General features: G+C 36.9%; 1 protein-coding gene across 2 annotated transcripts in view; it reads right to left on the reverse strand.

The window, feature by feature from the left end:
* The window catches only part of ARHGAP42 (Rho GTPase activating protein 42), a 287,206-nt gene that overhangs the window by 66,782 nt on the left and 193,105 nt on the right, over positions 1-27,319 (reverse strand). For both annotated transcript variants that reach the window (XM_033862115.2, XM_019923816.3), the window contains exons 5-6: positions 17,390-17,491; positions 7,426-7,536 (exon numbers count right to left, since the gene is read on the reverse strand). In XM_033862115.2, the coding sequence (XP_033718006.1) occupies positions 7,426-7,536; positions 17,390-17,491 (213 nt within the window). The remainder of the gene's footprint in view (positions 1-7,425; positions 7,537-17,389; positions 17,492-27,319) is intronic.

The raw sequence follows: 27,319 nt of genomic DNA on the forward strand, positions 1-27,319 counted from the left end.
CTGCCTCTAGATGGTAGCAAAGTTAAATGTTTCTTAAATTTGAATATATACTCATTCATTTCATCCTCAATAAATTCCATGATGTTAAATTAAGGAAACTTAATAGGACAGCCTGACAATCTTTAAGAATTGCATCTCCCACGTGTCATTTTCTCTGTTCAATGTGCCTGAGTGGGTGGAGTGGTGGGAAAAAGACTACTGTCTCAGCTTACCTTAAAGTAAACTTAACTTTTAAATAACAGTAACAATCACTACAAACTACTAGATAGACAGATTAGGTTTTAATATTAAGAAAGGCGCTTTTATCATCAGGACAAACTCATATAGCATTTCATTATTCCCAAGGGCTTTAGAATCAAATGACTTCTCCACTCCAAAAACCTGACCAAATGTAAAAACTGATACTGCCTTTATAGATAATCATTTAGCAAAACCCATTACAAGTCAGTAAGGGAACAGCTATTCATAATTTCCCAGCCCATTAATCACCAGGTTTCAAGCCTTAAGGGCTCACAGTTACCAGTGATACTGTGAATAGCAAAGTGGAAAAAGGTGTCAGGGTTTAGCATGGGAGTGAGGGGCAGACCTCCGAAGCAATTTGGAGTAATTCCAGTAATTCCAGATGACTGCTGTCCAAACTGAGCAGCACTGGGATAATCAACACAGTGTGATATGGAACAAGGACAGACATATAAATCAGTGGAGGAGAACTGAGACTCTAGAAGTAAACCCATACATCTATGGTCAACTTATTTTCCACAAGGGTGCCAAGACCATACAGTGGATAAAGAACAGTCTTTTCAACAAAGAATTCTTGGACCACTGGATAGCCACATGCAAAAGAATAGAGTTGGACACCAATGTCACACCACAGACAAAAACGAATTAAAACTGGGTGAACAGAATGGTATGTGTATTATTATACAACCCAATAAGGTTGTTTTTCTTAAAAAAATAAAACAAACACTTATACACAGAGCACCACAATGTACTAAAAGAGATCAAAATCTTATACAGATGTTTACATTTGGCCACTGAAATCTCTAAGAAGATTGGAAAAGTAGGGCAAAGGCAAGGGATCAATTTTCGTCCTGTACAGGTGTCTGACCTGCAAATTACTGCTGTAGTCTTTGCTATTCTTTACTTGGAGGAAACAGAAACATGTTAGAGGACAGCTTCAGAATGACTACAGAGTGCTTTAAGTCTAATGCATGGACGCTCAGAGGAGTTTATCGAATGGAAATGAAAAAGTATCAAAATCTAACCCAATAAATGAGAAAACTGAAGAAAAAAAGGAGAGTCAAGGATGGAAAGTGGTCAGTCGACTGTGGCTTAGGGAGACAACTTTTAAAAGAGGGTGATGAAAGAAGGATGGGAGAACAAATGAATGAATGAATAGATATGCACATAGATTCAATTAATTTAAAAAGCAAAAATTTTTTGAAGTCATGGCTATATACTGCCTCAGCAGTAAAGTCTCACTGGAGTTCCTGAAGGTAAGAATTTCTAAGATCTCAAGGGGATGGAATTCAGATGAAGTAGCAGTAGGGAGAGGTAAAATTCTGTGGTAAAGGAACAAAACCAAGGAAGAACAGTCAGCTTATCTTTTCAACTAAATGGGAATGAAGAAGGTAATGTGGCCATTGATATGACTAAGCCCAGCAGAAGCTACGTTTAGAACAGGCCTTTACATGATGGATTTTTTTTTTGGGGGGGGTTGGTTAGTTTCTTTTTTTTTAATTTTTTAATTTATTTTAAAAAATTTATTGGAGTTTAGTTGATTTACAATGTTGTGCTAGTTTCAGGTATACAGCAAAGTGAATCAGTTATACATATACATATATCCACTCTTTTTTAGATTCTTTTCCCATATATGAAGTACAAGGGGATGAGTTAGCCAAACACATAGAATGCTTTTTTCTTACTTTCCCAAAATTCTATTCACTATCTAACTGCTATTATAAATTTCAGATGTTCAATGACAGTATCTAGAACTAAATCCAAAAACCAACACAGTTTTTATTTAAAAATATACGAGCTGAGGAGAGCTTTATTGTTTCATTTTTATAGAACGATTGCACTTAGGTTTTTCAGCAGGATACAAATGTAACCTTTAGTCCTACAGTGTTTTTCTTTTTTTTTAATGACATTATCTTATAGTCTCACTTTAATTTTCCCTAAATTAAATTTTCTACATTAAGGCTAACCAATCATATTGAAAAAGAACACAAAAGGTTTGACTTTCAAGACCCGAAAGTCTATATACTATCTGATAGTCTTTTTTAACTTAGCAAGTAGCTGGTGTTCAGTCTCAACATTATTCAAACTTTTTTAGAGAACCCACAAAGCATTTTACAGTATACTTCATGATATAATAAGTTAAAAAACTAAAGCATGTTAACTAAATTACCTGAAATTTTCTTCAGAAAATGATTTAAAATTAAATTCAGCAGAATAAGGGAAGAGGATCAAAAGCAGTGTGCTTTAGTTTATATTTAATAGTTTATTTTCATTTATCATATGAATTTTAAACATAATTCAAAAAGACTAAAATGAAGGCTAAAAAATACTCTAAAATGAAAATGTTATTACGGAATTTAGATGTATACTTTGAAGCATGTTAAAATTAAAAATGTGTTTTTGAAAAAGCTTTTTCTGGCTTTGAAGCCACACTAATAAATGATTCATCAATACTGTTTTCATATCTAGTAATAACAGTCCATGTGAGAGCTCACACTAGCTGATACCTTGCTGATGTTAATAATGAACCAGGCAATTACTCTGTGCATTACCTGCATCGGTTGAGACTCATCACAATCCTGGGAACTACATACAAATTTTTATCCCTGATTGACAGATAAAAACCTGAGGCACACAGACTTTGACAAGCGTGCCAAATTCACACAGTTATTAAGACTGAAGCCAAATTCCGTCTTATTGTCACTCAGCCATTATACTTTTCTGTCTCTACATGGAAAGTGGCCAGTCACCTGTGGCCTGGGGAGACAACTTAAAACAGGATGATGAAAGAAGGATGAAAGAACAGGTGAATGAATGGACAGGTATGTGCCCTGACTCAAGTACCTTTACCAAAGTAAAGGTCAATCTCTTACTTTCTTTTTCTAATTTTAAGGAATCAAAGTAGCTTTACAATCCAGTTTTCTAGGGTCATCCATTTTATTTGGTCAAAGCAAGTATTATTTAAGAAGAACTAATTTTTGTAATCAAGTAGCCATTAAAGCAGTAGGTGGTATAAAACTGTAACTTCAGACTTGGGTTCTCGATTCCTGGTTCTCCCCCTCTTTAGGTTTGTGACCTCAGGCAACTAATAATCTTTCTGTGACTTAACTTCCTCATCTGGAAGGATAACAACCACCAATAATAAATCCGTGGTGGGGTTCATGTGGGAGAACACAGAAAACATGGGACACATAGTAGTTGCTCACAAAACATTAGTCCCAACTAAGTACGCTCAAAGGCTATAATCAAAACATACACCAACTGCAGCTGAATGAACCATAAAGGAGTTGTCATAAAAAGATTCTTTTGGTTTTCTGAACCACAAACTTTCATGTCCCATAACAGACTTCTGAGACATTGGGGTTAAACTCTCTTAGGTAGGTTGTTCATGTTCAGCTACTTCTCAAGCTTTTTCTCCTAATCCCTCAAAATTCTCAGAAACTCCAGGCAACTCTGAGAAGTAGGAGCATCTTACGGTCAAGAGTCCGGAGATGATGTTTCTCTCTTGCTGATCTCTTTTCCCCCATTACAGACCTGAACTCAAATATCTTTTTGGCAAATCTCAAAGGTTGCAGCTAGGACTACCGGACAGAAATATAATGTGAACCACAAATGCAAACCAATGTGAAATTTTTAACTTTCTGGTAGTCACAAGAAATTTAAATCAAGTGAAATTTAATATTTTGATACAATGTATTCAAAAGATTATCATTTCAACATGTAATCAATATAGAAGAGGTTTTAATGATATTTCACATGCTTTTTAAAAATTTTTTTGTACTAAAGCCTTTTCAATCTAGTATCTATTTCACACTTGGAGCACATCTTAATCTACACTAGTCTCATTTCAAGGGTTTGATAGACATACACAAGTAGTTGCTACCATACTGGGTAGTACGGGTCTAAAATCAGGAGTTAGCTACCATCACTTTCTAAATAAAATATGATAGATAAACAGAGGGGGAAAAAGGCCATTAAAATCATAAAGCTAATGGAGAACTGAGTTTAAAAAGCTGGTTTTCTGTACACTTCAAAAATAATTTATAAAAAATATATAAATGCCCCCTCTTTTTCCCTTGCATTAGACCTAGATTCTCCTTAGAATAATGACACTGTAGGAACATCTATTCCTAATATCATCTGAATATTCTGTAGAAGTTTTATTGTAAGTACAAATTGACCCTTAAACAATTTGGTAATTAAGGATGCCTACACACACACACACACACACACACACACACACACACAAACACACACACACGACCTTTGCAACTCTATATATAACTTTACAGTCCTGCCTTGGTACGTTCTGCATCTTCAGACTCAACCAACCAGCAGATTGTGTAGTACTGCGGTATTTACTGAAAAACATCCAAATATAAGTGGGATCCACAAAGTTAAACTCATGTTGTTCAAAGATCAACTATCGTAGGATCTTGACATTAATTGAAACAATGTAAAATTATCTCAAATGATCATCATAAAGTAAGAATATTATTTAATGGGAATCACCAGGACTATTTATATTTTCTACTTGATATACAATCTGTATGAGATTAGTTGCATCCCTAAAGTATTTTGCTTTACTCTAATGCTTATTTGTTAAATAAATCTCAGCTAAACTGGCATAGACTGCTTCATTTCTGCAGTATAAAACTTTATGAAACAGGAATTGGATTTCTGCAGAAAAAACCCTGCAAAGATATTAAAGTATCCTCATGTTCTTTTATGTTTATAGCTCCTCCGGGCTTTGTTTTTGAAATTTTGAAAGCTTTTTTCCTGCAAATTGATTTGTAAATGTATAACCTAAAGAGCAACATGCCCATGTTCTATCGCTCCCGTTTCTATTCTTCTCAACATTGGGGTGGAAATTAAGTAAAACCCTGTGGATGAGACTTTGCAGCTGGAAATGAGAAGGAGACTAAACTGACAGTACTATTTGGTTTGGCCAGACATTCTAATAGGAAAAATCCAGCAGCCAGGAAAATATTTTGGAAGAAGGACAAATTTAACATTGACCTTGATTGTGGTGTCACCAGAAAGGCATGCGTTACAGAAGACTTATCATCAGACCGTCCCAGTTCGGGATACAGTAGAGGGAGAGAAGAAAACACATTTCAATTGAAGGACAATTTCCATTTCTCTTCCTATATTATCACAGGAATTCATAAATTCTTATCATTCCTTCTGTGACCTATGAGCAAACAATTTTACAACCTTTTCTTTATATACCTGGTGTCATCTTACAGAATGGTCTAGTTCACTGTTCCCAGACAGGATGGGCTATAAAAGAGGCTCAGATGGGGAAATAGGCTACCTGCATACCTCTCCAGAGAGAGAGAGGCACTACAGATGTAAAAGGATAATTCCAGGTGCGAGGAAGAACCGCAGAGAAGATGAGCACAGTATCTGAAGGGAATGGGAACAGGTAATGAAGGAGTATGAAGGAAAACCATCAGAATTAATGGGGGCATTCTAACAAAGAGCTAAAATTCAGAAATTCCAAGAGGCAGGCCATAAGGAGGAAGTTTGCCAGCAAGGAGAGAGGCTTCAAAAACCATGACAGACTTCAGAGGCAGAACTTATTACTCCATGAGAAGGGGAGTAGGAATTTTAAGCATTAGTCATCTTCATTGACTAGGGCTTATTAGGCTGACCAGTTGTCCCTGAACCCCAGATGAGTTTCAGAGAGCCTTCCCAAAATTTTTAATCAGATCCTCAAAGCATCTGCTAAATAAGAGGTTATCAATTCACCCTAAGGGGTTTAAGAACTTGGAGTCAAGGCTGTCATCCCAAACACAGGGTTAAAGTTAAATCCCTGAGCTTGTGGTGTGGCCTCTGGTTCCTTAAATCCTTCTAGCTGAAGGGCTCGCCTTAGAAACTTGCCAAGTGTCCAGCAGAAAGTCAGGTGGCTACGGCTGAAGGGAGAGGAGTGAAGCAGAGGTGCTGGGAGCCAGGCAGGGGCTGATGACTCTTCCCAGACTCTGCCTTGTCTCAGTTTCTCATCATCTTTAGGGAATCCCTGATGGGCTTTCATCAGGAAATAAAATTTTCAAATATATTTTGAAATGGATCTTCCCTTCTCTGTGTCACCTCCACTAAAATAGGAATAGGGTATTTTATTTCCCATTATAAATAGATTTTTTATAAACTGACCTAGGAAGAAAAGTACGGCTTAAATTATATATTTGATTGCTTACATATTTTATGATTGCTACTCCATCATCACATGGGAACTGAGCACTATCTTGGCTATAGAACTCACCCTTATTCATCATAGATGATACCTCATGAAGATGCCTACTCAGGCAATATTGTAACATATTAGGGTATTACTTGGGAAAAAAATGCTAAGAAAATGAAGCAAGCTTATAAAGACCAGCCACCTGTTCTTTTTCTATAATGCAGTTTACATTAGGGAATCCATTACTTTTTACACTGACTTAGGAAAATAAATGACTTCACTGGAAAGTCAGGCAGGTCCCAGCCTTGCAAGGAAGCAGGGTGGAACAAAGGAAGAAATACAGCCTTACCTATTCTCCCTTCAACTAAAGGTTTGGTAAATGGGTCACTTTAGTGGTGAGGTATATTCCCTTAGGTATATGTAATATACATGCCTTAAGTTTTAATTTTAGGTTTCTTAAATCAATAGGCTATTCTTAGAGCAGTTTTAGGTTTATAGAAAAACTGAGCAGAAATTATAGAATTCATAATATGTATGAAATAGATAACTAATAAGAGTCTGCTGTATAAAAAATAAATAAATAAAATTTAAAAATTCAAAAAAAAAAGAAATTATAGAGTTCACATACACACCCTTGGCCCCTACCCACACAGAGTTCCAATTATTAACATCTTGCGTCAGTGTGGTACATTGGTTACAAGTGATAACCCAATATTGACATATTATTATTAAAGTTCATAGTTTACATTACAGTTTACCCTTGGTATTGTACGTGTTATGAGTTTTGACAAACGTATAATGAATAACATGTATCCACCATTACAGTGTCCTATAGATTAGTTTCATTGCCCTAAAGTGCTCTGTGCTCTACCTACTCACCCTCCCCCACTCCTCTCTCTCCTTTTATTTTAAAAAAAACCATAATTTTCAACAGAAAAAAATGCAAATTTTGTTTCAGAGATGTACTGTACCTACTATTTTATAGGGAAAATAAATCTTACCGGTTCGACAAATTCAAACTTCTTTTTTTCTTGAACCTCTTGAATTTTAAAGACATATTCTAGTGATGCCTCATAGAAGTTTTGATGCTCTCGGTCAATCTGTGTATCTGCCTAAAAAGCACAAAAAAGGCAAATCATGACGCAGGGAGCAATTACTGAAGGTTCTGTTACAGAGGAACTCAAATCCTGTTTTACTCTAAAATCATTAAAAATAAATTAAGTCATTCAAAAAGTTTGTATATAGCAATTATTATGTCTTGGGAATACAGAGGCTAGGAAAACACAGTCATTGCCCTCAAGAGCTTACAGTGTTTCAAATGGGAAGAAAAATGCACATACACACACACACACACAGAGCAAGCACACAACATTCATTAAAAAATTATTATAAAAGGGGTATGTAAAAATATATGGAAATCTATGGGAATCACAAGAAAGAGACAAATTCTGGGAGAAAATGGTGGTATTCTGAGTTGAATCTTAAGGTAAATAACTGGCTGTGAAGAGTCAAAGATAAAAACGAGGTCACTCCCATGATAAAGTAAAAAGGCATGAAAGAGTCTGACAGAGTTTGCCTTCAGAGTAAGTAAGTGGAAGGAAGGAGGGAGAAGCAAGGCTGGAATCACACTATAAAAGATCATGAAAACTGCATAATGTTTGGATTTAATTGAGGAAAAATCATCTGAGATTATTTTTGTGTATGGTGTTAGGGAGTGTTCTAATTTCATTCTTTTACATGTAAATGTCCAGTTTTCCCAGCACCACTTATTGAAGAGGCTGTCTTTTCTCCACTGTATACTCTTGCCTCCTTTATCAAAAATAAGGTGACCATATGTGAGTGGGTTTATCTCTGGGCTTTCTATCCTGTTTCATTGATCTATATTTCTGTTTTTGTTCCAGTCCCACACTGTCTTGATGACTGTAGCTTTGTAGTATAGTCTGAAGTCTGGGAGCCTGATTCCTCCAGCTCCATTTTTCTTTCTCAAGATTGCTTTGGCTATTTGGGGTCTTTTGTGTTTCCATACAAATTGTGAAATTTTTGGTTCTAGTTCTGTGAAAAATGCCATTGGTAGTTTGATAGGGATAGCATTGAATCTGTAGATTGCTTTGAGTAGTATACACCACCAAATGTAAAACAGATAGCTGTTGGGAAGCAGCCACATAGCACAGGGAGATCAGCTTTGTGCTTTGTGACCACCTAGATGGGTGGGACAGGGAGGATGGGAAGCAGATGCAAGAGGGAGGAGATATAGGGATATATGTATACGTATAGCTGATTCACTGTGTTATAAAGCAGAAACTAACATACCATTGTAATGCAATTATACTCCAATAAAGATGTTAAAAAAATCATCTGAGAATATTAAACAGCAGAGCCACATATTAGGTAAACTATTACAGAGATAATACTGGTAACAGAGCCCCAAATGCAAAGGTTCCAAGCAATGAATCATGCTCCATCAATACCATGCACATTCTCTTCCCACTTCTATGCCCACCAACGTCCTTGGATGCTGTCTTTAAAACTGACTTTGGGGGCTTCCCTGGTGGCGCAGTGGTTAAAAATCTGCATGCCAATGCAGGGGACACGGGTTCAAGCCCTGGTCCGGGAAGATCCCACATGCCATGGAGCAACCAGGCCCGTGAGCCACAACTACTGAGCCTGCGCGTCTGGAGCCTGTGCTCTGCAACGAGAGGCCGCGATAGTGAGAGGCCCGTGCACCGCGATGAAGAGTGGCCTCCGCTTGCCACAACTAGAGAAAGCCCTCGTACAGAAACGAAGAGCCAACACAGCCAAAAATAAATAAATAAATAAATTAAAAAAAAAGAGCAAGATAATTGCTACCAAAAAAAAAAAAAAAAAAACAACAACAACCGACTTTGGTTTAGTAGGGAGGCATGATTTTACTTTCGTTGCCCAGCTACACACTCCTCACTGCCAGCTGAGATTACTAAAAGCAGATGAAAAGAATGGCCTCTCTGGAATACCAAGTATCTGCCAACCACAATTTGGGAATAGGACATTGTTTTGTAGCCATTTTACAATGATAATTTAACAAACAAAAGCTTAAAGAAAGATAAAATTAGGTTTGCTGGCTTAGCATAGCATCTTAAAACTTCATTTGAAAGAAAGACTTTTAAAAATAATTATATATACTTACTACTTGCTATGCAATTATTTACATAATTTAAAATGGCCCAATATTATAAGCAACTCAGTAGGCATTTTTAAACTTGAGAATTTCAAGTTTATAAACTAATATATGAGAAGAACACATAAATCAGGTAAGAAATTTGGACCAGAAGCTTCTCAGCACCCAAAGTCATTATTCCACACAAATCATATATATTTTCTTTTTACCATTGCTTAGAGGAACACACTATGTATAGAACAAACGGTAAGGGGGTACAGGTGGTGGTATGCTAATAAATGTTTAACAATTGGCTCTCCTGTGGGTGGGGGAGGGTGTCTGATTTGCAGTATTTGCTGTTTTCTGTGGTAAAATATTCCCAGAATAGCCAGTTCCAAATCACAAACACAACATCACTGAACGAGTGATGAGAAGGAGATGAAAAAATCAGCTCTCCAAGAGGAAGCTTCAGTACACCACTGGGTGTAAAGGATGCAAGAATAATTTCAGTCTCAGAGATAATAGTCTATTCCACAAGTTATTTCTGAAGCTTTCATTTACTTTAAAAGATAGTCTTTGCGTCAACTAGCACACAGTAACAAACTAGAATGTTGAGACATCTTAGAGCCTAAAATGAATATTTCTGGTCAACAAAACTGTGCAGAAAAAGTTAGCAGAGCAGGCATGAATACTATCCACTGAAAGCCCTGCTTACAAGGTTGGCCCTTGGCTGGTATATGGGAATGTGGATTTTGGGAGGGTTCCCACCAGCCTAACTGATAAGAGTAGTTCACTATGCTGAAACTGTGCAAACAGTATGGTTTATTTTGAACACCTGCTTTCTTTCTGGGAGTCCGGAATTTGGGTACATGATGAGCAGAGGGTGCCTATATGACAAGCCCCCAAAACAAACCATGGGCATTCAGTCTATGAGTTTCTAGTAGACCACATTTCTCACATGTTGTCACAACTCATTGCTGGGGGAATTAAGTCCTATGTGTCTCCACTGGGAGAGGATTCTTGGAATTTTGTGCCTGGTTTCCCCTAGACTTCAACAACTAAATTCAATATACCGAATCTGCTTTGAAAGGTCGTCTAGAATGCACAGTGCTAATAGAATACAATAGCTTAATTCTTTTCTTCAGTACAAGATTTAGAAAGACATTCTTTTACCTCAGACGAATTCCTTTAGTACTCAAGCTCATAGTGTGTAGCAGACACTTACTCACATACCCACTAGCAACTGTCATGTATTTTGTACTGGAGAAGTAGAATAACTATGTAATTTATTGTCTAAACTTTTAAAACTGAAAAGGGGTAGTAATTATTCCAGAACAACAGGTATAAGCTGTTACTTATGTGGCAAAGTCATCCTAGTAAGAAACCAAGTTAATTACATAAGAAAACCACATAGTTCTACCTAACTTCTTCCCTAACCACAATAAGCTGTCTCAATTCAAAATAGAGGAAAAAGGCTCAGGTGATATTTGTTGAATCGTTCCCAGAGGAGAAAGGATTTAAGCTGGATGATGAAGAATGGCGAGGTTAGAGTACATGGAGATAAAAGAAGAGTTTCGGTGAAGGAATAAAGTCAGGAGAAGTTATGTTTCGGTAGATAGATTCAAAGTGTTGGTTTGAAACAGTCAGAAATGAGAATTGAGGCAAAATAGGGAGAATGACATGACATCTCATAAACCATGCAAAAGCTTGAGGAGGGTGTGGACAAGATCAGAGGTGAACTTCAAGAAGATTAAAGTGAGGACACGGTAGAATGTGTTGACTCAATGGTAAAGCTGGATGCATGTGAGTATAAGGAGAGCTCTTATTTGATAAGGGTAAAGGTGTTTGGTATATCCTAGAAAGAGAAGTTGAAGGATGTCGGTGTGAGAAGCAAGGGGGAAAAAAAAAAGTCAAAGATAATTTTGACACAAGAAATAATACCAGCATTAACAGAATTAAAGAAGTGAGAAGCAAATTTGAGAAAAAGTGTGAGATTTCACATGTGTCACTAAGGTGTTGTAGTCGGAAGTCCTGGTAACCAGTCAGTGGACAGTGCAGAGGTGGTCAGGTATGATGGTGGAGATACTTGCCGAGATGTTACAGACAATATGGAAGGAGCAGAGCTAGTAGGGACACAAACTGAAGGATAAGAATATAGCTATGAGGTAGAACCTGAGGGATTCCCTTCATTCAGGAGGTGGGAAGAAGAGGAATGTTTTGAAAGTGTATTTAGTGATAGATGGAAACCCAAACTCTGGGTTCCTAAAAGGAATCCCTTTACTTTTTTCCTAACTATAAAAGTAATACATATTCATTACTATAAGTTTATTCATTGTTCATTATTATAACAGGAAAATGTAAAGAAAATAAAAATTGCAGCCCCACTATCAATATTTTGATGTGTAACATGCACACAAACACAAACTTACTTTAAAAAACCTGAATAATAGTGTATATTCTGGTTTAAATCCTGTTTTTTTTTCTTTTTTCCTCTTAGGCCAAAAAATATTTCCAAATGTCTTTAAATGATTTTCCAAATAAAACTTTTCACAGCCATATCAATTCCATTTTTGGCCAAGCTATATTTGTATATTTATCCCAATCACTCTTTTGTGCCATTTCAGATGTTTCTAAAATTTGCACTGTGAATAACTCTTGGATCAACATATTTACACAATTTATTTTTATGCTCATTTCTGATCATTTCTTTAGGGCAAATTTCTATCAATAAAATCACTTCAACTATCTTGTACATATAACATTGATTGAAATATGATGTCAAATTTACCTCAAAAGTTGAGTGATTTCATACTCCCACCAGAAAAGCAAATGTATGCTCAGTTTCCCGTACCTTCACTAACAATGGATATTATATTTTAAGAAAATAAAATAACATGCTGCTACTATTATTCAATTGTACTTTTTAATACATGTGACATTGAAACTTAATATTCATTATGGTTTATATTTCTTCTTTGATGAAGTGCCCTTTCATATTCTTACCCCATTTTTTCCACTAAAGTCTTTATCTTTTTCACACTGATTTGCAAACACATCTTATATATAAAAGATGGTTATCCTGTGTCAAATATTATATAAATTTCCTAACACTTTGCCTTTTAATTTGATTGAATTTTTTTTAAAAATAGATTACTTTCATGCATTCTGGTCTTTCTACATTTCCTTTATGATCTCTTCCTCTTATTTTTTGCTTAGAAAGAAATTATCCATTCACATATCAAATATTACTTCTTTTCATCTACTGTAAAGCCCATAATTTTGATGAGTCTGTTTCCAATTCTGTTTACTCCAGTGGTCCATCTAGCTGATGGCCTTGGAGATTTACCAACACAAGCTGACCCCTAATTCAGTCCTGGTAATGGGCAGTCACTTATTTTCCATGAGCAAAATGAACAAAGAGTCAGCTGTGCCAGTGAGAAGGCACAGAGGGGTCTTTCTGAGAACTTAATAGGCTTGGTGCTGACAGAAGGACCAGAGCTGCTCTGGAAGGGAACAGATGACTTTTAATGCCATGTTACAGAATTAAATACGTGTGTGGCAGCATCACCCTATAACTGGTTTGACTCCTGGAAGGATAGAGGAATAAATAAAAAGCAAGCTACGTTTTTCCTTGACTACATTATATGCTCTGAGGAGTTTCTCTGCACAATATCTGTGTTGTATTCTATTGCAGGCTGTGCCTCCTGGAAAAAAAGTGTGTGTGTGTGTGTGTGTGTGTGTGTGTGTGTGTGTGTGTGTGTGTGTAGTGGGGCAAGTGGAGGATGTTACTAACCGTGTTATGTTTTTCTAGCATCCAACTAAATACAAAACCAGAATGAATATTCTATCATAGCTCAAAGGATTGAGGGCAACTAACAAGTATTAAATATTGAGCTACGTTGTCAGGGAAAATTAAAGCATAAACTCTAGAGGACGTGAAAGTTATGATAAAGTTAACATTTTCTTGATGGTTTAAGCAATGTCTTATCTAAGGGTGGCCTCGCATAGTTACCAAGAACCTGATAACCCTTTAGAGACTCTAAAAACTACCCTTGATTTTGAGGCAGTTGATTTTTTTTAAATTAATTTTTATTGGAGTATAGTTGCTTTACAATGTGGTGTTAGCTTCTACTGCACAGCCAAGTGAATCGGCCATACATACACATATATCCTCTCTCTTTTGGATTTTCCTCCCATTTAGGTCACCACAGTGCACTAAGTAGAGTTCCCTGTGCCATACAGTATGTTCCCCTCAGTTGTCTATTTTATATATAGTATCAATAGTGCATATGTGTCAATCCCAACCTCCCAATTCCTCCCACCCCACCCTTTTCTCCCTTGGAATCCATACATTTGTTCTCTACGTCTGTGTCTCCATTTCTGCTTCCCAAATAAGGTCATCTATGCCATTTTTCTAGATTCCACAGATATGAGTTAATATATGATATTTGTTTTTCTCTTTCTGACTTACTTCACTCTGAATGACACTCTCTAGGTCCATCCACATCTCTACAAATGACCCAATTTTGTTCCTTTTTATGGCTGAGTAATATTCCATTGTATATACGTACCACAACTTCTTTATCCATTCCTCTGTTGATGGACATTTAGGTGGCTTCCATGTCCTGGCTATTGTAAATAGTGCTGCTATGAACACTGGGGTGCATGTGTCTTTTTGAATTATGGTTTTCTCTGGGTATATGCCCAGTAGCTGGGTCATAAGGTAGTTCTATTTTTAGTTTTTTAAGGAATGTCCATACTGTTTTCCATAGTGGCTGTATCAATTTACATTCCCACCAAGAGTGCAAGAGGGTTCCCTTTTCTCCACACCCTCTACAGCATTTACTGTTTGTAGATTTTTTGATGATGGCCATTCTTACTGGTGTGAGTTGATACCTCATTGTAGTTTTGATTTGCATTTCGGTAATCATTAGTGATGTCGAGCATCTTTTCATGTGCCTCTTGGCCATCTGTTTGTCTTCTTTGGAGGAATGTCTATTTAGGTCTTCCACCTGTTTTCTGATTGGGTTTTTTGTTTTTTTGATATTGAGTTGCATGAGCTGTTTGTATATTTTGGAGATTAATTTTTTTTTAACATCTTCATTGGACTATAATTGCTTTACAATGGTGTGTTAGTTTCTGCTTTATAACAAAGTGAATCAGCTCTACATATACATATATCCCCATATCTCCTCCCTCTTGCGCCTCCCTCCCACCCCCCCATCCCACCCCTCTAGGTGGTCACAAAGCACAAAGCTGAGCTCCCTGTGCTATGTGGCTGATCCCCACTAGCTATCTATTTTACATTTGGTAGTGTATATATGTCAATGCTACTCTCTCACTTTGTCCCAACTTACCCTTCCCCATCCCCCTCTCCTCAAGTCCATTCTCTACATCTGCGTCTTTATTCCTGCCCTGCCCCTAGGTTCTTCAGAACCTTTTTTTTTTTTTTTTTTAGATTCCATATATTGTGTTAGCATACAGTATTTGTTTTTCTCTTTCTGACTTACTTCACTCTGTATGACAGACTCTAGGTCCATCCACCTCACTACAAGTAACTCCATTTCGTTTCTTTTTATGGCTGAGTAATATTCCATTGTATATACATGCCACATCTTCTTTATCCATTCATCTGTCAATGGATACTTAGGTTGCTTCCATGTCCTGGCTATTGTAAACAGACCTGCAGTGAACATTGTGGTACATGACTCTTTTTGAATTATGGTTTTCTCAAGGTATCTGCCCAGTAGTGGGATTGCTGGGTCATATGGTAGTTCTGTTTTTAGTCTTTTAAGGAACCTCCATACTGTTCTCCATAGTGGCTGTATCAATTTACATTCCCACCAACAGTGCAAGAGGGTTCCCGTTCCTCCACACCCTATCCAGCATTAATTGTTTATAGATTTTTTGATGATGGCCATTCTGACTGGTGTGAGGTGATACCTCACTGTAGTTTTGATTTGCACTTCTGTAATGATTAATGATGTTGAGCATTTTTTCATGTGTTTGTTGGCAATCTGTGTATCTTCTTTGGAGAAGTGTCTAGGTCTTCTACCCATTTTTGGATTGGGTTGTTTGTTTTTTTGATATTGAGTTGCATGAGCTGCTTGTACATTTTGGAAATTAATCTTCTGTGAGTTGTTTCATTTGCAAATATTTTCTCCCATTCTGAGGGTTGTCTCTTCATCTTGTTTATGGTTTCCTTTGCTGTGCAAAAGCTTTTAAGTTTCATTAGGTCCCATTTGTTTATTTTTGCTTTTATTTTCATTACTCTAGGAGGTGGGTCAAAAAAGATCTTGCTGTGATTTATGTCCAAGAGTGTTCTGAGACAGTCGATTTTTAAAATGGTACTTGGTCATGGCCTTTGGTACATGATGGTGACAGTTAGGGGAGCCCTTTCTACTTCATCTACATACCGCATTCTCTCTTAGGTTTATTCTAATGCAATGTTTAAAGAGATATGTGAGCATTTAAGAAGTTTGGAATATGTGAACATAATATTAAATAACAACATAGTACTTCATAAGATTAAATATGTCCATGAAAATTAAAAATAAAATTTTCCTTAATAACAGATTTTTCTCTATTTCACTTTAGCCCCAAAACCTTTCCATAGGCCCACAGCTGTATATTAAATTGTCCTATTTTAACAGCAGGTGTTAATAACAAGATATTCATTATAATGAACACATATTTAAATAACAAAACTCCCCAACATTAAACATTTTTAAGTGAAGAAATTCAATTCCCTCTAGGGGAACATAAGAGTATAGAAAAAAGGAATCAGAAGCAACTCTCCCATGCCTTTTGGACTACTGTTCCACTGCATTTGAACTCTAACTCGTCAAGCATGCTTTATGGCTGAATATGGAGGTCAGGGAAAGAAGCATAGGAAGAAGGAGGGCAGAGGACCAGACTGAACTTGAAAAACGGTTCAGGAAGGGAGGTGGCTTTGCTAGAGGATCAGGAGGAGGCATTTGAAAGAGGTTCCCCACCACAGTCCCTAGAAGTACAGAGAGGAGAGGAAGAAGAGATGAAAGGAGGCTCAGCACAGTACAAGATTCCCTATGAAGGGCTAGAGAGCAGTGATGAGCTGTAGGGGGACTAGCTCAACAACTCCCAGCTCAGCTCTGAGACACACCACTGTACACTGGGGGAATGATGGATGGTGTGTCAAGATTTAGTTGCTGCCAAGATGAAAGACAAGAGAGCCTTTTTTAAAAAAAAACATATCCCATCACTATTCCTCAGTAAAAGGACTATTCGATTTGACTAATTATAGTTGAAACACTACCAATGAGAAGAAATTTTCAGAAAAAAGGAAGAAATGGATTCCTTATATGCATACACTGTACATGTTAGTATATGCATATAAGGAATGTTGACTGTTGACTTGTTCTTTCAGAAAATTGACATAGAATAATGGAGATTTTAAAACATATAGTTGTATATGTATCTTTTTTCCCCTTAATGCTGATGCAACACCTTAAAAACAGGTATTTTTAACTTAATATAAATGCTATAACATGAATTTGGTAGGTCCTGCTATTTAAAATATTCCCAACAAGAAGAAAAAGAAATAGCCTTGTTTCACTCTTTCTCATTATTGAAGGAAATACTAATCTTTCTCTTAGAACTGTTAACATTAAATATCACAAGGCATGTAAAATGCTCAGCACAGTGCCTGTCTGTAGTAAGTGCTCAATTAAATATTCTCATTATCATTATTTTATTAAAGAGGAGCAGATTCTGAGATAATGTCTACTTTTCGAACTTTGGACTTCACAGGACAATGCTAATGCCCTTTCCACATTTCATCTGGAAAAACTTACCTCCTGCAAATGAGACTCCTTTTTCTTTGCAGACAAATTTAAATGCTTGTCAAGAATAGAATAGTATTTTTCACTCTCCTTGTCAAATTTCTTCTTTCCATCCTAGGAGATCAAAAAAACAATAAAACATTCAAATTAGAGAATCAAGAAAACCTTGATTTCCACCATCCCCATCAAACATCCGCTGAAATTATTTAATAAAGATTTAGTGAGCTTCAACTACGTGCATAACTTGATGAAGTAGAGTAGGAAGAAGGATGTGAAACAAAATCATTTGAGTATGTATTCTGATCTCAAAGAAGTTCATGGAACTATAGTATGGAGGGGGCAGGATGCCTACAGTAGAATCCTTTTGAACACTTTATAACTGATTCTCAGCAAGAAATTCTGACCTGGGATAGGACCAAGAGAAAACATCTCTTTTAGGCTTTTTGGTGATTCAGATGAGTTAATATACAACCAGTTTAGAGAACCACTTGCACACTCTTCTCAAGGAATCATAATATTTCCCAGCCACAAAAAAGATGCCTCTTACTGAGCTCTGCCCACCAGAGCAACAGTCAGCTCTACCCACCACCAGTCCCTCCCATCAGGAAACTTACACAGGCCTCTTAGATAGCCTCATCCACCAGAGGGCAGACAGCAGAAGCAAGAAGAATTACAATCCTGCAGCCTGTGGAAGAAAAACCACATTCATAGAAAGATAGACAAGATGAAAAGGCAGAGTGCTATGTACTAGATGAAGGAACAAGATAAACCCCCAGAAAAACAACTAAATGAAGTGGAGATAGGCAACCTTCCAGAAAAAGAATTCAGAATAATGATAGTGAAGATGATCCAGGACCTCAGAAAAAGGATGGAGGCAAAGATCGAGAAGATGCAAGAAATGTTTAACAAAGATCTAGACGAATTAAAGAACAAACAGAGATGAACAATACAATAACTGAAACGATAACTACACTAGAAGGAATCAATAGCAGAATAACTGAGGCAGAAGAACGGATAAGTGACCTGGAAGACAGAATGGTGGGATTCACTGCTGTGGAACAGAATAAAGAAAAAAAGAATGAAAAGAAATGAAGACAGCCTAAGAGACCTCTGGGACAACATTAAATGCAACAACATTCACATTATAGCGGTCCCAGAAGGAGAAGAGAGAAAGGACTAGAGAAAATATTTGAAGAGATAATAGTCAAAAACTTCCATAACATGGGAAAGGAAATAGGCACCCAAGTCCAGGAAGCACAGTGAGTCCCATACAGGATAAATGCAAGGAAAAACAGGCCGAGACACATATTAATCAAATTGGCAAAAATTAAAGACAAAGAAAAATTATTGAAAGCAGCGAGGGAAAAACGACAAATAACATACAAGGGAATTCCCATAAGGTTAACAGGTGATTTCCCAGCAGAAACTCTACAAGCCAGGAGGGAGTGGCATGATATACTTAAAGTGATGAAAGGGAAAAACCTACAACCAAGATTACTCTATCTGGCAAGGATCTCATTCAGATTCGAAGGAGAAATCAAAAGCTTTACAGACAAGCAAAAGCTAAGAGAATTCAGCACCACCAAACCAGCTCTACAACAAATGCGAAAGGAAATTCTTTGTGGGAAACACAAGAGAAGAAAAGGACCTACAAAAACAACCCCAAAATAATTAAGAAAAGGGTCATAGGAACATACATAACAATAATTACCTTAAACATGAATGGATTAAATGCTCCAACCAAAAGACACAGGCTTGCTGAATGGATACAAAAACAAGACCCATATATATGCTGTCTACAAGAGACCCACTTCAGACCTAGGGACATATACAGACTAAAAGTGAGGGGATGGAAAAAGATATTCCATGCAAATGGAAATCAAAAGAAAGCTGAGGTAGCTATACTCATTATCAGATAAAATAGACTTTAAACTAAACAATGTTACAAGAGACAAGCAAGGACACTACATAATGATCAAGGGATCAAACCAAGAAGAAGATATAACAATTATAAATATATATGCACACGACATAAGAGTACCTCAATACATAAGGCAACTGCTAGCAGCTATAAAAGAGGAAATTGACAGTAACACAATAATAGTGTGGGACTTTAACACCTCACTTATACCAATGGACAGATCATCCAAACAGAAAATTGATAAGGAAACACAAGCTTTAAATGACACAATAGACCAGATAGATTTAATTGATATTTATAGGACATTCCAGCCAAAAACAGCAGATTACACTTTCTTCTCAAGTGCGCACGGAACATTCTCCAGGATAGATCACATCTTGGGTCACAAATCAAACCTCAGTAAATTAAAAAAAATTGAAAGCATATCAAGCATCTTTTCTGACCACAATGCTTGAGATTAGAAATGAATTAGAGGGAAAAGAACGTAAAAAGTACAAACACATGGAGGCTAAACAATACGTTACTAAATAACCAAAAGATCACTGAAGAAATCAAAGAGGAAATCAAAAAATACCTACAGACAAATGACAGTGAAAACACAATGATCCAAAACCTATGGGGTGCAGCAAAAGCAGTTCTAAGAGGGAAGTTTATAGCTATACAAGCATAAGTCAAGAAATAAGAAACATCTCAAATAAACAATCTAACCTTACACCTAAAGGAACTAGAGAAAGAAGAACAAACAAAACCCAAAGTTAGCAGAAGGAAAGAAATCATAAAGATCAGAGCACAAATAAATGAAATAGAAACAAAGAAAACAATAGCAAAGATCAATAAAAGTAAAAGCTGGTTCTTTGAGAAGATAAACGAAATTGATAAACCGTTAGCCAGACTCATGAAGAAAAAGAGGGAGAGGACTCAAATCAATAAAATTAGAAATGAAAAAGGAGAAATTACAACAGACACCGCAGAAATACAAAGCATCCTAAGAGACTACTACAAGCAACTGTATGCCAATAAAATGGACAACCTGGAAGAAATGGACAAATTCTTACACAGGTATAACCTTTCAAGACTGAACCAGGAAGAAATAGAAAATATGAACAGACCAATCACAAGTAATGAAATTCAAACTGTGATTAAAAATCTTCCAAAAAACAAAAGTCCAGGACCAGATGGCTTCACAGGGGAATTCTACCAAATATTTAGAAAAGAGCTAACACCCATCCTTCTCAAACTCTTCCAAAACTTGCAGAGGAAGGAACGCTCCCAAACTCATTCTATGAGGCCACCATCACCTGATACCAAAAGCAGACAAAGATACTACAAAAAAAGAAAATTACAGAACAATATCGCTGATGAATATAGATGCAAAAATCCTCAACAAAATACTAGCAGACAAAATCCAACAACACATTAAAAGGATCACACACCATGATCAAGTGGGACTTATCCTAAGGATGCAAGGATTCTTCAATATACACAAATCAATCAATGTGATATACCATATTAACAAATTGAAGAAGAAAAACCATATGATCATCTAAATAGATGTAGAAAAAGCTTTTGACAAAATTCAACACCCATTTATGATAAAAACTCCCCAGAAAGTGGGCATAGAGGGAACCTACCTCAACATAATAAAGGTTGTATATGACAAACCCACAGCAAACATCATTCTCAATGGTGAAAAAATGAAAGCATTTCCTCTAAGATCAAGAAGAAGACAAGGATGTCCACTCTCACCACTATTATTCAACATAGTTTTGGAAGTCCTAGCCATGGTAATCAGATAAGAAAAAGAAATAAAAGGAATCCAAATTGGAAAAGAAGAAGTGAAACTGTCACTGTTTGCAGATGACATGATACTACACATAGAGAATCCTAAAAATGCCACCAGAAAACTACTAGAGCTAATCAATGAATTTGGTAAAGTTGCAGGATACAGAATTAATGCACAGAAATCTCTTGCATTCCTATACACTAAAGATGAAAAATCTGAAAGAGAAATTAAGGAAACACTCTCATTTACCACTGCAACAAAAACAATAAAATATCTAGGAATAAACTTACCTAGGGAGACAAAAGACCTGTATGCAGAAAACTATAAGACACTGGTGAAAGAAATTAAAGATGCTACCAACAGATGGAGAGATATACCATGTTCTTGGATTGGAAGAATCAACATTGTGAAAATGACTATACCACCTAAAGCAATCTACAGATTCAATGCAATCCCTATCAAACTACCAATGGCATTTTTTATAGAACTAGAACAAAAAGTCTTAAAATTTATATGGAGACACAAAAGACCCCGAACAGCCAAAGTAGTCTTCAGGGAAAAACACGGAACTGGAGAAATCAGACTCCCTGACTTCAGACTATACTACAAAGCTACAGTAATCAAGACAATATGGTACTGGCCCAAAAACAGAAACATAGATCAATGGAACAAGATAGAAAGCCCAGAGCTAAACCCATGCACCTATGGTCAACTAACCTATGACAAAGGAGGCAAGGATATACAATGGAGAAAAGACAGTCTCTTCAATAAGGGGTGCTGGGAAAACTGGACAGCTACATGTAAAAGAATGAAATTAGAACACTCCCTAACACCATACACAAAAATAAACTCAAAATGGATTTGAGACCTAAATGTAAAACTGGACACTATAAAACTCTTAGAGGAAAACACAGGAAGAACACTGTTTGACATAAATCACAGCAAGATCTTTTCTTGATCCACCTCCTAGAGTAATGGAAATAAAAACAAAAATAAACAAATGGGACCTAATGAAACTTCAAAGCTGTTGCACAGCAAAGGATACCATAAACAAGACGAAAAGGCAACCCTCAGAATGGGAGAAAATATTTGCAAACGAATCAACGAACAAAGGATCAATCTCCAAAATATATAAACAGCGCATGCAGCTCAATATTAAAGAAACAAACAACACAATCCAAAAATGGGCAAAAGACCTAAATAGACATTTCTCTAAAGAAGACATACAGATGGCCCAGAAGCACATGAAAAGCTGCTCAACATCACTAATTATTAGAGAAATGCAAATCAAAACTACAATAAGGTATCACCTCACACTAGTTAGAATGGGCATCATCAGAAAATCTACAAACAAGAAATGCTGTAGAGGGTGTGGAGAAAAGGGAACCCTCTTGCACTGTTGGTGTGAATGTAAATTGATACAGCCACTATGGAGAACAGTATGGATGTTCCTTAAAAAACTAAAAATAGAATTACCATATGATCCAGCAATCCCACTACTGGGCATATACCCAGAGAAAACCATAATTCAAATAGACACATGCACCCCAATGTTCACTGCAGCACTATTTACAATAGCCAGGTCATGGAAGCAACCTAAATGCCCATCAACAGACGAATGGATAAAGAAGTTGTGGTACATATATACAATGGAATATTACTCAGCCATAAAAAGGAACGAAATTGAGTCATTTGTTGAGACGTGGATGGATCTAGAGACTGTCATACAGAGTGAAGTAATAAGTCAGAAAGAGAAAAACAAATATCGTATATTAACGCATGTATGCGGAACCTAGAAAAATGGTACAGATGAACCGGTTTGTAGGGCAGAAGTTGAGACACAAATGTAGAGAACAAACATATGGACACCAAGGGGGGAAAACTGCGGGGGGGTGGGGATGGTGGTGTTCTGAATTGGGTGATTGGGATTGACATGTATACGCTAATGTGTATAAAATTGATGACTAATAAGAACCTGCTGTATAAAAAATAAATAAAATAATATATATATATATTTTAAAAAGATGCCTGATATTTCATACAACTCATTTTTGACAGGAAGGAAAATAGACCTTCAAAACCTGGTAGGGTGAAATAATTAGAACAGTTCAGTCAAGTCAAAAGGATTAGCAACATCTGTGTCATATACTCAACAGAACTCTAATAGCTGACCTTTGCATATCCCTAAAATGACACTGTTCTCTAGGGGAGCTGTAAACCAGTCTAGTCTTTTGTGGAGGAGGAGGATACTTTACCTTTTATCCTCTGGCATACTTTTATAGAAATGCAAATGGAATAAAATCTTAAAGAGAACAGGACATGCCTGGGCATATAATCTTCTTCAACTATAAATATGTTATCCACCAGGTATGTCTTTTCCATTCATGGGTCCCTATGAAATAAATACTAGGTGATCACACTCATAAATTTTATTGGCTAAAGAAGTACTATTCCTTGCTTTTATTTCAGTGTCTCTTGAAGTGCAAGAGCTGGACCACCTTAATCAGAGTCAAGTATTTTAAAGCCTATTAAAAATGTAGATTCTTATTTCCCTCATATAGAGATTCAGACATTGTTATTTTTAACAAGCTCTGTGATTATTATGCATAACGCTTTGCTTCATTATTTGCATATGTATTTGGAGGAGATTAATTAAAAATGATGGACGGATGGATGAGGAGAGGAGAGGAAGGGAGTTTGGGAGTTAGGGAAGAGGAAAGGAGAAGAGGGGCAGGCCTCTGACCTGTCTTTCTGAGGACCCTGAGGGTGTCAGATCCAGGTTAATACATCCACAGAATTCCATTTTGACCCACTGGCACTCTAAACGTTTTATCTCCTCAATTGTACTTCCAGGAACCCATCATGATCTAGTTGCAAAGATGGAACTTTAGAAACTTAACTGGTAAAATGGCATTAAATGGAAAGAGCAAGTAGGGTTCTGCTGTAAAGGTTCTAGTCACTTTTAGATCTTTGAAGAGTACTGGTATGTCTGTGTATTACAGTATTATACCTGTAAATGACGAGGGGGGAAAATCAACATCTTCAAAGCATTTTTATTATTTAAGGAGAAAATGTGGCTCTACTAGAAGAAACAAAATTGAAAAATAAAAAGTGGCATTCCCATCCAAAAAAGGTCTTTTGAGGAACTCACACAACAAAATGTACAGGAGAGAACCCAAAAGAAAGCAGAGAAGTCCAAGGTTCAGAATGGGAGGAGCTTGTCCTGTCCACGGTTGAAAGAGATACCTGGGTGAACATTCCATCGTTAGCTCAGTGGACGTTACTCTTTAATCTGGCATTTCATGCCCACAACTGACCTGCCCAAGCAATTTGTCCAAAAGTCTCTCTCATTAGCCCTTTATTTATTTATTTATTTTTTGCGGTACGCGGGCCTCTCACTGTAGTGGCCTCTCCTGTTACGGAGCACAGGCTCCAGACGCGCAGGCTCAGCGGCCCAGCCACTCCACGGCATGTGGGATCTCTCCGGACTGGGGCACGAACTGTGTCCCCTGAATCGGCAGGTGGACTATCAACCACTGCGCCACCAGGGAAGCCCTCTCTCGTTAGCCCTTTTGAGCTCCTATTCTCTGTTCTCTGCAGACCACCTCCTCTCTGATACAAATGCTTACTTTTTCCAACAACCACATATTCAAGTTAGATCTACTCTTAGCATCCAGCTTAAACAGACCTCATTCACATGTCCCCTCCATCAACTCTCTCTCTCCCTTTGGATGCTCATATAGCTTTATATGAGTTTCTTATGGTGTTCATGTCCTACATTGTAGCAGGGAAATTTATGCATGTATCTTCTCATCCTTAAAACTGAAAATTTGAGAGAGTGCTCAATAAATATCTAATGAACAAGTGAAATTATTCCTCTTATAACATGGCACCACAATCCCTCACAAACATTCCATTTGATCAAAAAAAAAACAATATCCATTATATAAGGGACAATTCTGCACAAATGGCCTTAACTCAATCCCAGTGATACATGAATACTGGGGGCAACCAGCTGCCTTACAGTGTAGTACACAAAACTGACCCACTTTCATCTTACAATAGGGGGCTTAAAATTTCTCACTGTGCAGAGAAGAAACTATTTGGGGGAAAAGAGAACACAGCTGTGGTGACTACACTTGCATCTTTGTTTTTCAGTCCGTGTTTGATGGTGTTTTGGGAAATGTTAATTCCGTGCCAACACATCAGCATTCCTGGCAATACAAAAATCGTTCCCAGAAGCACTTCCTGGACTCTTATTCAAACCCTGGCCCTTCACACCACCAGGCCCGGGAAAAGGATTTACTCAAAGGGTCCCATGATGTAGACAACAAAAACACACTCAGTTCTAGCATAAAATTAAAGAGCTGAGTTGAAAGAGTAGGATACGTGAAGGACAGCTATAATCTAAGGAAGCATGTTCTTGAAAGCCAAGAGCACTTCTTGCAACTCACATCTCCCTCCAAAAGCCATGATTTACTGCTCCTGTAAGTCAAGTCTTATTTGGCCTTAGTAACTTAATACTACACAGCTACCTCCTGTCCTTTGTGTTACTTGTCGTGGATATCAAGTGAAGAATTTTCTCTGAAACCAGTGCTGCAGAAGGAAGGGAAAATAACACACAAATCTTTACTAAACACTGTATGTGATCGATGTCTTCTTATTATCATACCATGACTCAAAGAAAGAGAGACTATGTCACAATGGTATGACATTTTCTATAAACCCACAGTAAGTGCATTTGAACTAGGTAATCATGTAAAATGAAATCATATTTATGTGTAATATATGCTTGTATGTGTGTGTGTGTTATAAAATCTTAAAATATACCATCAAAAATGGCAAATTAATCCCCAAACCCAATTACGGTTGCAAAAGTGTAAGATAAGTTCAAGGTCTTCAATTTGTGTTCCAAGCTACACTGTATTTATTCTGAGCACATTATCACTTAGCTTCTAAGATTAGCAACTGTGGTCATGCCACACCTTCACTGCATACCCTGAAGTAAGGAACAGGAAGAAAACTCCAAGTGTCAGTCTTACTCTTAAAGTTGTTGTATATGACAAAAAAGTCAAATATTCGTATAAACTATAGGTCTCTCACATAAATAAAAAGTGTTAAATTATACACAACTGTTAAAATCAAGGCCTAATCAATGCCTTGCATTGACCACAAGAGGGTACCAAACGTGAAAAATAGACTCTACCACAACATTTAGAAAATCACAAAGAGAAATTCTCAAAGCTTTATCTAATTGCATTTTTTTCTATAAAAGATTAACGCAAATCTTTGTTTAAACAGCTGTCTTAGCAACCTTTATTTTAATGTTATCATGATCAAAATTTTTTTAAATAGAGGAAATGAAAAAGTATTTTCTATATTCCTTTTTTTTTTTAAAATGGAGCACATATTTAGGATTTATGCATCTGAATTTTAAGACAACTTCAAGGTTATAATTGCCACTCAGGATATTGCAAAATTTCCCATGCAACTATTTAAGTCAACATGTTAGCATAACCATCAGCTAAATAAGCATTATACATATATTTTGAAAATCCTTCGAGTGAATGCATAGTAGTAGAAATAGTAATACGAAGAGTAATAATAAATACTGATAGCTAAATTTCTATTCCAGAAAAATGTGTAATTCTTATAAACTGCCACCATGCTAGGCATTAAGAGGAAAAGAAATAGCTCTAACTACCAATCCCAGCTAGACTTCTTTCTCCTCTGATAGTGGGACTTCCTCACTGCTCAGAACAGCAGCCTAGGGTGACACTACCATTTCTAAGTCTGAGAAGGGCCAGATGCTTGGATATTCCACACACTTGCTACCCACACAGGAGTTTCCCGAGGTCCAAGAGATGCCTGGTATCCAGAAACCCAGGTTGTTGAGAATCCTAGTATAGCTTTCACAGCAATGTCCCACCTCTGGGTAACTGCACCCAACCATTCCCAGTCTCCCAAGCCATTCCCCACCAAGTCCCTCTTCCTCAATCTGCTGAAATACAGACATTCCAAAAGGGCTCCTTCCTGGGTAGTTGCACCAGCACAATCCATTATATCTGCCCCATTCCAATTATCTCACCACTACCACGTCCAGGTGATCAGATTCATAGGAGCCAGAGGTTTCATATTTGCCTCTATAATGAACTCTTACAAATTGGAAAGATAGAAAAACAGATAAAAATATATGTGAAGGATATGAGGGAATAACACAAAAGAAAGCCAAAAGAGT

The sequence above is a fragment of the Tursiops truncatus genome, chromosome 8 (genome assembly GCF_011762595.2).
Source record: "Tursiops truncatus isolate mTurTru1 chromosome 8, mTurTru1.mat.Y, whole genome shotgun sequence".
NCBI lineage: Eukaryota > Metazoa > Chordata > Mammalia > Artiodactyla > Delphinidae > Tursiops > Tursiops truncatus.